The sequence below is a fragment of the Urocampus carinirostris genome, chromosome 12 (genome assembly GCF_059441175.1).
Source record: "Urocampus carinirostris isolate Australia breed hairy pipefish chromosome 12, RoL_Ucar_1.0, whole genome shotgun sequence".
Classification (NCBI taxonomy): domain Eukaryota; kingdom Metazoa; phylum Chordata; class Actinopteri; order Syngnathiformes; family Syngnathidae; genus Urocampus; species Urocampus carinirostris.
Window position 1 is genome coordinate 17,207,630 of NC_142360.1, and position 13,367 is coordinate 17,220,996.

Sequence of the window (13,367 nt, forward strand, 5' to 3'; positions counted from 1 at the left end):
GATACCCAGTGATATTTTTGTCAGAGAATATTGGTGTTTGTATCAGACAAATCCCCAGTCTGCATTATCAGTTTAATATCAGTATTGAAAAAGTAGGGCATACCAAGCTTTCAATATGTCTGAATACTATGATGTACTAATATTCCAACTTTTGACACTTTCTCTGATTTGTGACTATAATTGAAAGATAATGCTTCAATGATGGCTTTTTAAACAACAGTTCAGATTACAGTTTGAGGAGGATGTCATTTAAGTCACATGAAAATATAAAGAAGGGATCTGATACCTTGATGGACCACAACCCAGTCTGTGGTTCTTTGATGTTGACAACCTTGGCAGAGTTTGGAATGTGCAACAGCTCAGTCAGACCATCACTCTTTCCTATAATCCTTCCTGCAGATAAAACATGAACCGTAGTTGAGAGATAATTATCTCTTTCGGCAGATTAAGCCAACATGGATTGATCTTCAAAGACTACTCCTTCTCACGACCAGAGCGGAATCAGTACCCAAATGCGTAGCGTTAAACCACAAGTTTATTGAAAGAAAGAAGAAGGACAGTGCCCGCAATCCAGTGCTCGCTGGACGCGGGATACAAGCTGCTAATATAATAGGATCGTGATCCGAATACGGAAGTGGGTCTTTCGCCGCGGGAGATGGCGGTGTCAAGAACGGAAAAAACAGGTCGATAGCCGGGACAGAGAGCAAAAACGTGGTCGGGAACAAAAACGGATCGTAAGCCGGGACGGGAGAGCAAATATGGTTGGGGTCGAAAACAGGTCGTAGCCGGAGACAGAAGGGGAGATCAGGAACAGACGGGTGGAAAAACGTGTGCAAAAAAAACGTCAAAATGCTTGCCTAGTACTAACAGAGGTTCGCTGACAGACTGACAACCGGCGAGAGAAAGGACTGAGCTTAAAAAGGACAGGGAACCAATCAGGTAGCCTACAGCGGCTGGCGCCAAGCGAGCGGGCACAGGTGATCCAAATCAGTTATCATGAAACTCCTTGCATGTACTTTCATTTTGATTTTGGTTTTAAGGATTTGTACTTATCTTCTGTTAAAAATAAAGAATCTGTTGTATATTGTATGTTGCTTGCTCTGAGTCTCCCAATACCCTACCGCATGGTATTCCTAAAGGTTTCATTTTGGGGCCCTTTCAGTTTTGTATTACGTGTTCCTCATTTGAGAAATAGCTTTATTCTTTATGATAAATATTCTACTAGCATTAGATAGTAAATAAAATAAGCATATTGGCCACATTACACCATTTTGCTCATTTAAAATAATGTTATTTGTTTTACGACAAAAACCTAAATATCGTAAAATAATGTAAAGAATGTGTTTATGTTTGTTAAGGATGACATTAAATAATTATAATAATTGTATGAGCACGAAACTATTCAGCCATTTTTTAAATCAAAAAAGTTGAAGAACACAACAAAGCTACAAAGCTAAATATAGTTATAACAATATTTTTGTTGATTTTAAATTTGTATATATTTTTTTCAGAGCACCCCTGCAAAAACTATTTAAAAATAGTACATTTTATATATCTATTTAGGGTATACAGAACTTAAAAACGATTGAGAACAATTGCAGCCATTATCCTACCCTGTGGGTTGATAATTTGGATGTTTGGGTTTGGTCCACTGAGGGAAACGGTGATTTCCTTGAGACTTGGGTCAAACGGGATGAGCCAGCTGTTGCTGACCCCAGTGAAGTGATCAGTTGACAACAAGTGGACCTTGGAGGACTGCACGGCTTCTTCAACCCATTTCAAAACCTGTGACATTAATAAAAAAGTCATCACTTTTTGCCAGCAATTGCATTCATGATGATAATAAAGATCCACAGTAGCTTGCTAGAATCTGTGTTTTTTGGGGTGTTTTTAGACCAAATTATATCACATTCTTAGCAAACGATTGTTCTCTATATTCAATCCACTGCCCTCATACACAGTTCACGCTTCCCTTAAGCGCCTGGGTCGCCGGGTACCACTTCCTGTGGTGTGTTTTGGGCAATTGCAGATTGGGAGCGCCCATCTGTTTTCAGGTTGTTTTTTAGGGTCTGTGTTTTCTCCCCGAAATGACACAGATAGTACTGGTTTCCATGGTTAGCTGTAGCAGGAGGAGCCTCCTTATCTGACTAAGATACAGCACTTTCATCATCTGGTCGCCATTATTATTATCTTCATATGTGACAATACTGATACCAGATCTTAAATCACTGGGGAAATACAGGGATCGGGCAACAAAAACTACAGCAAGCCGCATACGATCGGTCAAGCTGTTAAATTCAGCTTGAACAGTAAGAAAAACGTACTACAAATGTTTTGTTTTTGTGCCACTCTTGTCACCAGTTTCCCTTTAAGTCCTTTATCCTCTACATTAAAATTGATTTTTCCACTAGATGGCACCGTGGTCTACTACCAACGAAAACCAGTTTTACAGCATGCAACAATATAGCAGACAAATACGGCACCGACTTAAGTAGAAATTCCACTTACGTGAAAAAGTGGTATGATAGTGTTTTATACCTATTTAAAGTTTTTGTATCACTAGAAGGCACTAAATATTACACACAGTCCCCCTAAAGGCACTCCCTTAAATTTAAAAATGTTCTGCTTTTCTGGCTTAAGTCATCATGGCAGCCTCTGACCAAGTACAGTACCTGTGTGGTGCGTGCCATTAAGTGCATTTCTTAGATGCGCTCAGATAAACTGTACTTTTTCCATCTCTTTGGGGTTTGGATTGGCGTTTGAACCGAAATTAAAAACAAGCATTTTCTTACTTTCGCCATTTTCATGCTACACTAACAAAAAAAATTATGCCAAGCATGAATTCAGTCTACCACTCTCGCTCTAATACACTGACATTTAAACTTTTTGGACACTTTGGCGAAGTTACTGAAGATCCATTCATCAATTCTGTGAAATTATAGTAACAGTCAAGACTGAATTCAAAAGATTTGTAAAGATTGACAGTGACTAGAGCCGTGATTCATGTATTAACCATCGACCTGAACTGCATTCCTATTTCGTATTAAGGTCTAAAATTTCTGCTAACGTTTAAAATCTACAGCTTCACCATGACAAACTGGTTTTATTATTGAGGCCAAGGAATGTCTTTTCACATCAAAATATTTCCCCCATGACTCAGATAAACTAGGAACGTTAACATCAAAGTTCAGAGGAGCAGAGAAATGCACTCCTCAATTTCTGTTTTTCCGTAACACTCTTACCTCATTGACCTGTTTCTTGTCTAGATGGAAGACCTGCCCAGAACTAGTGGAGGCAATTTCCTCATATGCCTTGTAGCCAACGTGTGTCCTGTCATCACAGTCCCCCGTCAAGACAAACACAACCTATAGTAAAAGAATGAAAAACTCTCTTTATAGAAATTGTTACATGCTGTTTACAGTCAATAATAGAAACCAAACCTGGGACTGTTTCTGCTGAATGAGTTGAAGGACATCATGTGTGAGTTTGTAATCTTTGGACCGGGCATCTGTAAAGACGTAAATGAAAGATCCAGGCAGTGAGATCTCCAGGGCAATCTTAATAGCGCCAATACTCATCTCCGGACAATCGCCACCTCCCTAAAAAAGAAAACAGTGTCAGTCGCAAATAAAATTAGACTAGCTTACTATGCTAAAATAGGCCAAACATAAACAATGAAGTATAAAGGGCTGGTTGAAATTTCCCTAAAATAAAATCTCAATTTTAATTGTAAATCTGGACGATTTTGATTGAGATTCATTTTTACCAATGAACCCCAGGGTTGTCTGTTAGTTTGATTATCATTCACTGTTTGCAATATTATCACTATGGGCCAATAATGTTGCTGTTCTTTGATCCCACATCATTTAGCGCAGATCTGCTTTTTGTTATCGAGTTTTCATAAAAAGAAAAAGCTCAGGGGAGGACGATTAGAACTGTTTTAAAAGGTTGTACTATGAGGATTTTTTTTGTACAGTACACTCCTGCTCTCCTTGCAAGCTTTCAAGCCAATGAAATCAAGCCATATTTATTTTGTATAAATTGCCACTCAAAGTGCTGTTTAAAAGCCTTCTAAATTCACCATTGCCTTCTCTCCATGTCTTAAGTGTCTACTGAACTATACATGATAAATATATATACATATATATATATATATATATATATATATATATATATATATATATATATATATATATATATATATGTACAGTATATATATCACCATCCAACACATACAGTATCTACTTAAATAAACATTTATTATTTAAAAAAATGTAAAAAAATGTTCAGAAATGAACAGCTGATTTTAAATGAGCGAAACGTTTAAACTCCTTGCTCGATCCTACCAAAAATATTCGTAGCTTGGGACAAATGTACTTAGATGCCACAATTAACTATAGTTAGTTAGTTAGGAAATCTGGTTTTGTATTCTGCACTGTTTTTCCTGAATTTTTTGATTTGACGATTTGAACATTTAAATAGTCAGTTTTTAAAGTGAGGAATTAACCTGATTAATATTATTTATTACCCAGCCCTAGACGTAAGTAAAATAAGTAGTAAGGGGAGATGGTAATCGATGAAGTTTGCAAGGACTGAAAAAAATATTTCGGAAAGAAAAATATTTAAACTGGCCCAGAAAGAGGCTCGAAACATTTTAAATGTCAACAATATGACCCCAAAAAATAACTAAGACCAATGCAATTATTTAACATTTAAGACTCTTACTGTTTTTTCTCACACTTGTGCTATATATTTTAAGGTCTTCGCGTCTTATTGACTATGTCACCCTAAATCTCCCTAACTGATATAGACTGCAAATTCAATGACTGAAGTTCCATGCTCTTGCAATGTAAAATCCAGTGAGGTGTGCAGTCTGTCATCACATAAATTAGTGATAGGGAGAAAAAATAAACACAGTAAGCAGATTAGAAAAGCATGTGATTGCCTTTCTTGGTTGTTTTTCTCGGTTTAATATGTGTCAGTGGCCCCCTGCTGGGGTCAAAGAGAAACATCCTGTCCATCCATCTGAGTCAGTACTAAATGTAAAGTATCTCCCAAATGGCCAAATTGCCTAAAAAAGAGTAACTACTGTATTGCTATCCAAATTGTGTAATTTAACCCAATTTTGCTTCAAAGATACACAAATACGTGTATTTATGTCAGTTGAACAAAAGGGCAAAAGGAAGAAAACCAGTCCTGTTACGGTCAGAAAACAGCAGGAAGTGTGAGGATTCTGGATCATTTCCATGCTCCACGCGACACACTTAAAAACCAGATTAAGCACAAACTCATGCCAAGAATGCACAGACAATAGACAACTGCTTTCTTTAGGGATTCCCAAGGGATTGTTCCCTCGGTCTCTTTTGGCTTGAGTCAAAGACTGCAGGTCAAAGAGTACAGGTTTTAGTCATTTACATAAACAAGAAATGATTGAGGTTAAGAAAAATGATTGGCGTTTTTTATTCGTCAAAATGGCTTTATACAGCAATGAAGCAATTTATTTGTATTGGGTGCACAAAGGAGCACAATGGCATACAATGGCTGTATTAAAATGACAACAATAAATTAAAATTAAATTAAAATTAAATTAAAATTAAATTAAAATTAAATTAAAATTAAATTAAAATTAAATTAAAATTAAATTAAAATTAAATTTAAATTAAATTTAAATTAAATTTAAATTAAATTTAAATTAAATTTAAATTAAATTTAAATTAAATTTAAATTAAATTTAAATTAAATTTAAATTAAATTTAAATTAAATTTAAATTAAATTTAAATTAAATTTAAATTAATAAAATAAAGTTTCAAGCACCCCCACGATGTATTTTATTTCTTAGAGAAGTGCAGATACTCTTTATTAAACGAGCCAAGCTTATTTGGGGTTTCTCGCTCTAAAAAAGGTCTACAATACCGCTGACAGAAAGTAATAGCGTTGATTAAATCCTTGACTTTCAACACCAAAGCAAATCGTCCGACTGGTAATTGGCCCATGCCAAATTGTTACCAGTCCAAACATCTTTCCTTTGCAAGCTCCACCCACCTGAACATACAGCTCCTTCAGCTCGTACTGAAATTTTTTGGGGTCTGTTGTGATTGTAACAGGTCCGATTTCTGCAAAAAAAAAGAAGACATCTGTATGAATAATTGAAAAAAGGGATGTACAGACGCTCCCCTTATTACGACCGTTCGACTTAGGAAAAACGGTAGATTCAAACATTTTTTTCGGGATGTAGAAAAATATCCGGACATTGCTATAAGTTAGATTTTGTATGTGCACCTTTTTCCGAGGACAGGACAGTACTGTAGTGCTTCTTTCCGCCGCTACCGGCGCGTGCCGCTGTGAGAGGTCACCCAGCATCCACCCCGAAGAAGAAATCCGCGTCATCATCCTAGTTCTTGTGTAAACATTCTATACTGTATATCCTTTGAAATTGTTATTGTTTAATATCTCGTGCACCCATTCGATATGGTTGTTGTAAAGTGTAAAGATGAGGTGAGCCATTTCTTTTGAAATTAAAGTGATATAAGAAAGATTGATGCGGTTCAGAAAATGGTTGGATCGCTTTTTTTCGCCCACTTTTTACCATGGAGGAGGAAGTCGCCTTACTCTTGAAGCGCATCTCCCAAAAGTAGGTTAAATTCAACTTTATCTTTATAGAGCATATTATTTTATGAAATGTTGATTTTTTTTTTTTGTACAAAACAATACAGGTTACTTATACAATCCTTAAACATACTTATATGTTAAGTCATCTCTATTTGTATAGCCCTTGATTATACAAACCTAAAACATACAAAATATAGCACTGAAGCAATTTATGAACAAATTCAACTTACGAACGATCGTCCGGAAGTAGGGCAGTGTCTGTATTCAAAAAATGCTCAATGTACAACATTATTATTGGTACCCTTTTTCGATGTGATACGAACGATGTATAATCTAAAGCAGCATGATTATATTTGCAAAGGATTTTCAGGATCCTTTAATATGATCAAAATATTGCAGTTTTATCAACTGTTTGATGAAATTAACATTAAAGAGACACTGTGTAACCATAATTGAGTCCTACAAAAGCACAAAGAACAATAAACTACGGAGACCCAGAGTGACCCAGTCTTTTGCAAGGTTTGTCTTTTTTGGGGGTACCCTTGGCAGCAAGATGGTGGACAACCATGTCAGTTCCTCCTAAGCGAACCTTATGTTATGTGAAATTGATAGAAAGTCCTCTACCTACGAGTATTTTTTTAAAATTCACATGCGTATGCTAGTTCATGTATTTTTGCTTATTATTCGAATCATTATTGTTTTTTATGAATGACACTTTTTACCCTTAGGATGCACTAAATAATACTCATTATCCCTTTAATGACAACAATGAACTGCAAACAGTTTTCATTTGAATCCCTCTCGTGGTTTTCAGTCTGATGCATGTTTTTGCACGTTATCTGATGCTCTCATTTCTGACCAAGCTGTGACCCTTACAAAGATTCTAGGATAGCAGTTTTGTGCTAGTAGTCACTTCTGTTTCCTAGCTTACATTTTTCTCTATCCGGTAATAAGATGCTAAGCTCTCCTTAAGTCAAACTGAGGGACTTTAGCCATCACAGCTGTGCGCAATGATTTGGACACAAGCTACAAAAGAACACACAAGTAGACAAAGGAACAACTTCCTTTTCCTTTAAGATTATTTCAACAACTCCACTTTCCTTAAAAACAAACCCAATCGATATTTCATTTAATCAACAACAGGGCTTGTACACCTTTTTCCTGGCCAAATTCAAGCGTTTTAATGACTTTCAAAGCCAATTTTCCAATTTCTCCAGGAACATTTAAAGAAAAATATCCAGTGTGAATCATGTATTTTGCAGAGCCACAAATATATCTGTGATTTACATAAGCAATGGTTAGTCTTGCATATCAAGAAGTGAGATTTTTATATGTTGAGTAAATCGCAAATATATTTGTTTTTGAGACAACATAAGTGTTGGGTAAAAATTACAGGAACAGTAACTTGTAGCTGACATTTTCAGTTGCAGGAAGTTCTTCCCATTACAATATAACACTGGGGAATGCTATCCTAATGTTTTGCAAGGCCTATTATAAATGTCCATAATCGATTCATATTCCTTGCACTAATACATATTTCATAGTGCCCTGTTTGGATTTAGCATGCACCTGTGCTCTTGGGCGTGACCCTTGAGGGAGATGACCCATCATAATCCAATGCCATACAAATGAATGCCAGATGCCGTTTATCACGAGGGACGAAGAAATGTAATTGCAAAGCAAAGCCACCTGAGAGCAGTGTCTGCGTCATCTTTACACAAGCTTGTTGGGAAACACGGCAACAATTTTGAACATTTACAAGCACTTCTCAATCCTTGAAAACACAATATTCGAGTTAAAGCACGAACCCTGCAACAAGCTTTAATGCAAAGCATTGGATAGAAAATAGAGCACCCAAAAGAGTGATAAATGTAGAGCCATTGGGGAGCTACTGAATATACAGCAAAATATCAATTTTACCATGGCCAGGTTTCTGTAAATTGGTTAATTTAGATACAGTACTGAATGATAGGCCAATAAATACGCATTCAATCATTTTAAATAATGAATAAAAGAATAAATAGTAGCACTTCAATTGGTTGGTCTTAACAATAAGCCCAAAAGAGGGTCACAATGTCTGTATAGATAGTCAAACTTTGATTTTTTTGCATATTTGAAAATAATGTATTTTTATTTCAATGGTATATTTGTTTTCCATCTGATTAAATTATTTAACTATTTTGAAATGATCTGGGTGTCTCATGGTATGTTATTTTGTGGTGTGGTGCCCAGCTCCTGATTATATAATTACATGAAATAAAAACTATTCTTAATGCGTGGGCAAAGTACGGCCTGTGAGCCAAGTATGGCCCGTCAGACTTGATAATCATGTCCAGCAAACAAAACTGATGAAGATATTGTGATAATAAATATAGATGCAATTAAAGTTTGTTGTCCCTCTCTCTCTCTCTCTCTCTCTCTCTCTCTCTCTCTCTCTCTCTCTATATATATATATATATATATATATATATATATATATATATATATATATACCGTGTTCTCGTTTGCCCGCGTCCCTGCGTCCTAGACGCATCATTTTTGCTGGGGACGCATAGTGTCAAATCATAGTGCGTCCCCGGGACGCAACTTTTTGGACACAAAATTGTCATTATTACCCGATTACTTTTTTTAAAACAAAGATTTACCGCGCTCCAAACTTTTCGTCAGGCAGATCCGCCATTGTTGTTTTGGTCTTGCGGTTCGAGTTTTCGTCTGCACGCCTACCTCGGCAAACGAGATCTCGTTGCTTCGAGATTACGTCATTGTTGTGGTGGTTGGCGTCGAGTGAAGGTTAAGTATGCCTCCGAAAAAATAGTTAGTATTAGGTGAAAATCAACGCAAAATTGGTAATTTCTTCTGTGTCAGTAATAAGTTGAAACAATGCAGAAAGTGATAACAACGGCAATAATTCCGGCACGAAAAAACGGCGGAGAAATTCTGCGGAAGATCGCAGAGGCAAGCAAAATTCGTGTGTTGAAGCGAACGATTCGACGAAAGAAAATAAACAAGAATACTCCTAGCAAGAAAACGATTTTTCTGCCCAAAGAGACTAAATTATATTCCTGATGACGCTATGAGGAGGATGATAATTGATTGGACCTTTAGAAGGCATTACAACTGTGGCGGGACAGCAAACCACGAAGAATATATGAACTGAAAAATCTGAGGTGATCATTGCTTTGTATTACCAATTAACTGTGATGAAATGAAATGAAACGAAATGATCTGCATTTCTATAGCGCTTTTCAAGTCAAGACTTTCCAAAGCGCTTTACAGTGTGCTTTACATTTCCCAATAGCGGCCTTGCAGCCATGTAAGGCGCTAACCTGCCTATTGGGGGTATTAGGGGTTCAGTGTCTTACCAAAGGACACTTCAACATGTAACACGGATAGCCGGGATTCGAACTGGGATCCCTTGATCCCAAGACGAGCGCTCAACCTCCTGAGCTACCGCCTCCCATTGAAACGGAATGAAAATATAGATTAATATTTCAGCAATATTATTTTGTATAGTGTACAATATTGTGAACTGAAAAATCTAAAGTGATAACTGCTTTGTATTACCAATTAACTGTGATGATTAAAACTGCATGTAAATATAGATTAATATAATCATTTCAGCAATATTATTTTGTATAATGTACAAGATTGTTGTGAACTGAAAAATCTTGAAGTGATAACTGATTTGTAATGCCAATAAACTGTGATAATTAAAACTGAATTAATATATAGATTTATATTATATGTATGTTGCAGATTGAAGATTTCAACCTCGATACCACTAAATTTTGGGGACCTATAGATTTTTAAAAATGCGAGTCCTGGGGACCCAACACTTTTCAGAGGTAAAATGAACACTGTATATATATATATATATATATATATATATATATATATATATATATATATATATATATATATATATATATATATATATATATATATATATATCATCTCATTAGCTACACCGCTTATCCTCAATAGGGTCGCGGGGGTGCTGGAGCCCATCCCAGCAATCATCGGGCAGTCGACAGGGGACACCCTGAACTGGTTGCCAGCCAATCGCAGGGCACACAGGGACAGACAACTCACTCGCTCATTCACACCTAGGGACAATTTGGACCGGCCAATTCACCTGAAATGCATGTTTTTGGAATGTGGGAGGAAACCGGAGTGCCCAGAGGAAACCCACACAAGCACGGGGAGAACATACAAACTCCGCACAGGAAGTCTGGAGCTGGATTTGAACCCACGCAGAAGGTTCCCAGGACATGAACTGTGCCGCACATGAATTTAAAAAAAAAAAAATCTCTATAATATTTACAAAAAAACAAAAACAAATTTAGTCAATCACACATATGTTTTTCTTAAAATGTATGACGTTTAAATAACACAATTTAAGCATGCGTGACAACAAGCTCTGGGCCTTAAGGAGAAATCAGGCCAAAATTCTGGCTGCGGAAAAAAAGGGGAAGGGATATATTTTATGCTGTCTCCAAGATGACAAAAGAATGCAAAATTGGCACGGACATGGCTAAGTCTATGAACTCAAAGTGAAAGAATGCTGGCAAAAGTGTCAAGAACAACAGAGCTCAAAAATAACCAGCGCAGATCGAACAAAGAGGATCAAAAATTAATACGTGTTCCTTTTCTCTTTGTTAGTGATTCAAGTTGACATACACGAGAAAATGTTCCAAGAATTCTTACAGCATCCACCTGTAATGGAATGAAATACTCACATATGTGGACCAAGTGCAGGGTTAAAAACTCAGAAATGCGAGCACATGTCAATGTACAGTGTAATTTTCTATTCAGCCTAACATTCAGACAAGGAGCTAATTTGGTAGGAAGTCCATTTGGTTTAAACGTTTCCTTCCCATCAAAATAAATATAATTCAATTGGGGAGGCAGTTTAATGGCGGGGCTGTCTTAACTTTTTTTTTGACCATCAAAGTTACTTTTAGTGTAAGTAAACGCAAAGGAATTTCTAACAATTACAAGTATTGTGAACTGCCGCTCGTCAAAATACGACAATATGAAAAATATTGTTTGCAGAATAAGATTTAGAATGCGAAATAAACCTGTTTTCATTCATCTCTTGGGCGGCTTTTTTTTTAAATTTATGAGTAATGATAAAATCAATGTTGCTAAGTTAACAAGTTACAACCAATCAGAGAAGTAGAAGAGCTGTGATTGGTCATTAACTGAAGCCTGAGCAGTTGACGGTCATCACCCTTTGACAGCAAGTCCTAAAATCTCCATTCCAAAAGATGGATGCACGGTTCGTACACATTTTTCATGGCTAAATTCAAGAACTTCATAAGGACTTTTAAAGGCAATTCTCATTTTTTTCAAAGACAAAACCAGGAGTGATGTATTTATTTTACAGAGCCACAAATTTATCTGCATTTTGTATACCAAGGAGGGCATTTTATTGTCTTATTGTACACTAAATTTATTTATACAACACCTGAAGAAGATGGAAGCATGCAGTTTGCGTTTTAAACCAAAAGAGGAAATTAATGGTCTAAAGAGTGCTCTACAAACAAATTTGATTTTATATGGGATTTGTCAAAACATATGATTTATATAGTTAATTGCGAATATATTTGAGGATTTGAACAATACGCGTGTAAATAATTTTAAGGCAACTCTCTTCCCATATAGGTGTTGGGTAAAAATGTAATAGTTCTTCCTATTAAAACTTACGGCAAGGAAAGGCAATCTGAAATTCCTGCATGGCATATGATAAATGTACATAATCTATACATAATCCATGCACTAATATACAATTTATAGTGCCCTGTTTAGATCTGTCGTGCACCTGACCTCTTGGACACATAGTAGGCGATGACGCCTCATTGGACAATGACATATAAACTAATGCCAGAGCCGTTAATCAAAAGGAAAAAAGAAATGCAATAGGAAGGTGTCATTTTTAGGCAGACGTGAGGAGTAACATTGCAACAATTTCAAGCATTTACAAGCACTTCACTTGAAATGTAACCACTTTTCTATCCTTGAAAACACAACATTAAAGTTGAAGCCTTTTCGAGCATTTCAAGCACCTGTACAAACCTTGTCGATGAAAGCAGGTTATTATTGCTTCTTAACTCTAACGTTCCATACAATATTTGGGCGCTTGCGCTTTGGAGGAACAGTGTGTTTTGTTTGACCACTAGATGTTGCTGTGTTGTTTTCTATAAACGAAAATGAGTGATTAAAAGGACAAGGACAAATACAAACGACAAGATCAAAGTGACCATAAATCACAATTTTTCTTCCAATTTTTTTGCAAAGTTTTTAAGGTTGTAAATCTTTTCGTCTATTTATCCTGAAATGCTATTATCTACAATATCTATAAGACCTTTTTAAGATAACATCCAATGACATTTAAGACGAATCTATTCTGGCTTACAGACTCGGGAAGCGAGCGTCAAGTCGTGAAGGACCCCAGCGCCTGACGCCACCCGGATGCAACGGCAGGGACCCTAATCTGCACCCCGCACTGAAGATGCGGGGAAGGTTTTTCGTACCTGAAGGCTGAGGTCGCGTTTGCAATGGCGGCCGGACCGTGCTGGCCCAGAGGAGGGACTGGCCATTGACCTGGCCACGGCAAAGGATGGGCTAAGGTTGGAAATGAGGCAGCCATGAGCAAAACAGCGTGGGTTTCAAGTACAGGTGCAGTCACGACACCGTAGAACTGAACCCCGCCGGCAATAGCACGGCCTCACTGGCACGTCGGGGCGACCCCTGG

The 13,367-nt window shown here is 36.8% G+C and overlaps 1 protein-coding gene across 3 annotated transcripts in view; it reads right to left on the minus strand.

The window, feature by feature from the left end:
- The window catches only part of hmcn1 (hemicentin 1), a 151,337-nt gene that overhangs the window by 115,549 nt on the left and 22,421 nt on the right, over positions 1 to 13,367 (minus strand). For all 3 annotated transcript variants that reach the window (XM_088349495.1, XM_088349494.1, XM_088349493.1), the window contains exons 2-6: positions 6,044 to 6,114; positions 3,441 to 3,599; positions 3,243 to 3,365; positions 1,614 to 1,785; positions 287 to 393 (exon numbers count right to left, since the gene is read on the minus strand). In XM_088349495.1, coding sequence (XP_088205621.1) covers positions 287 to 393; positions 1,614 to 1,785; positions 3,243 to 3,365; positions 3,441 to 3,599; positions 6,044 to 6,114 — 632 coding nt within the window. The remainder of the gene's footprint in view (positions 1 to 286; positions 394 to 1,613; positions 1,786 to 3,242; positions 3,366 to 3,440; positions 3,600 to 6,043; positions 6,115 to 13,367) is intronic.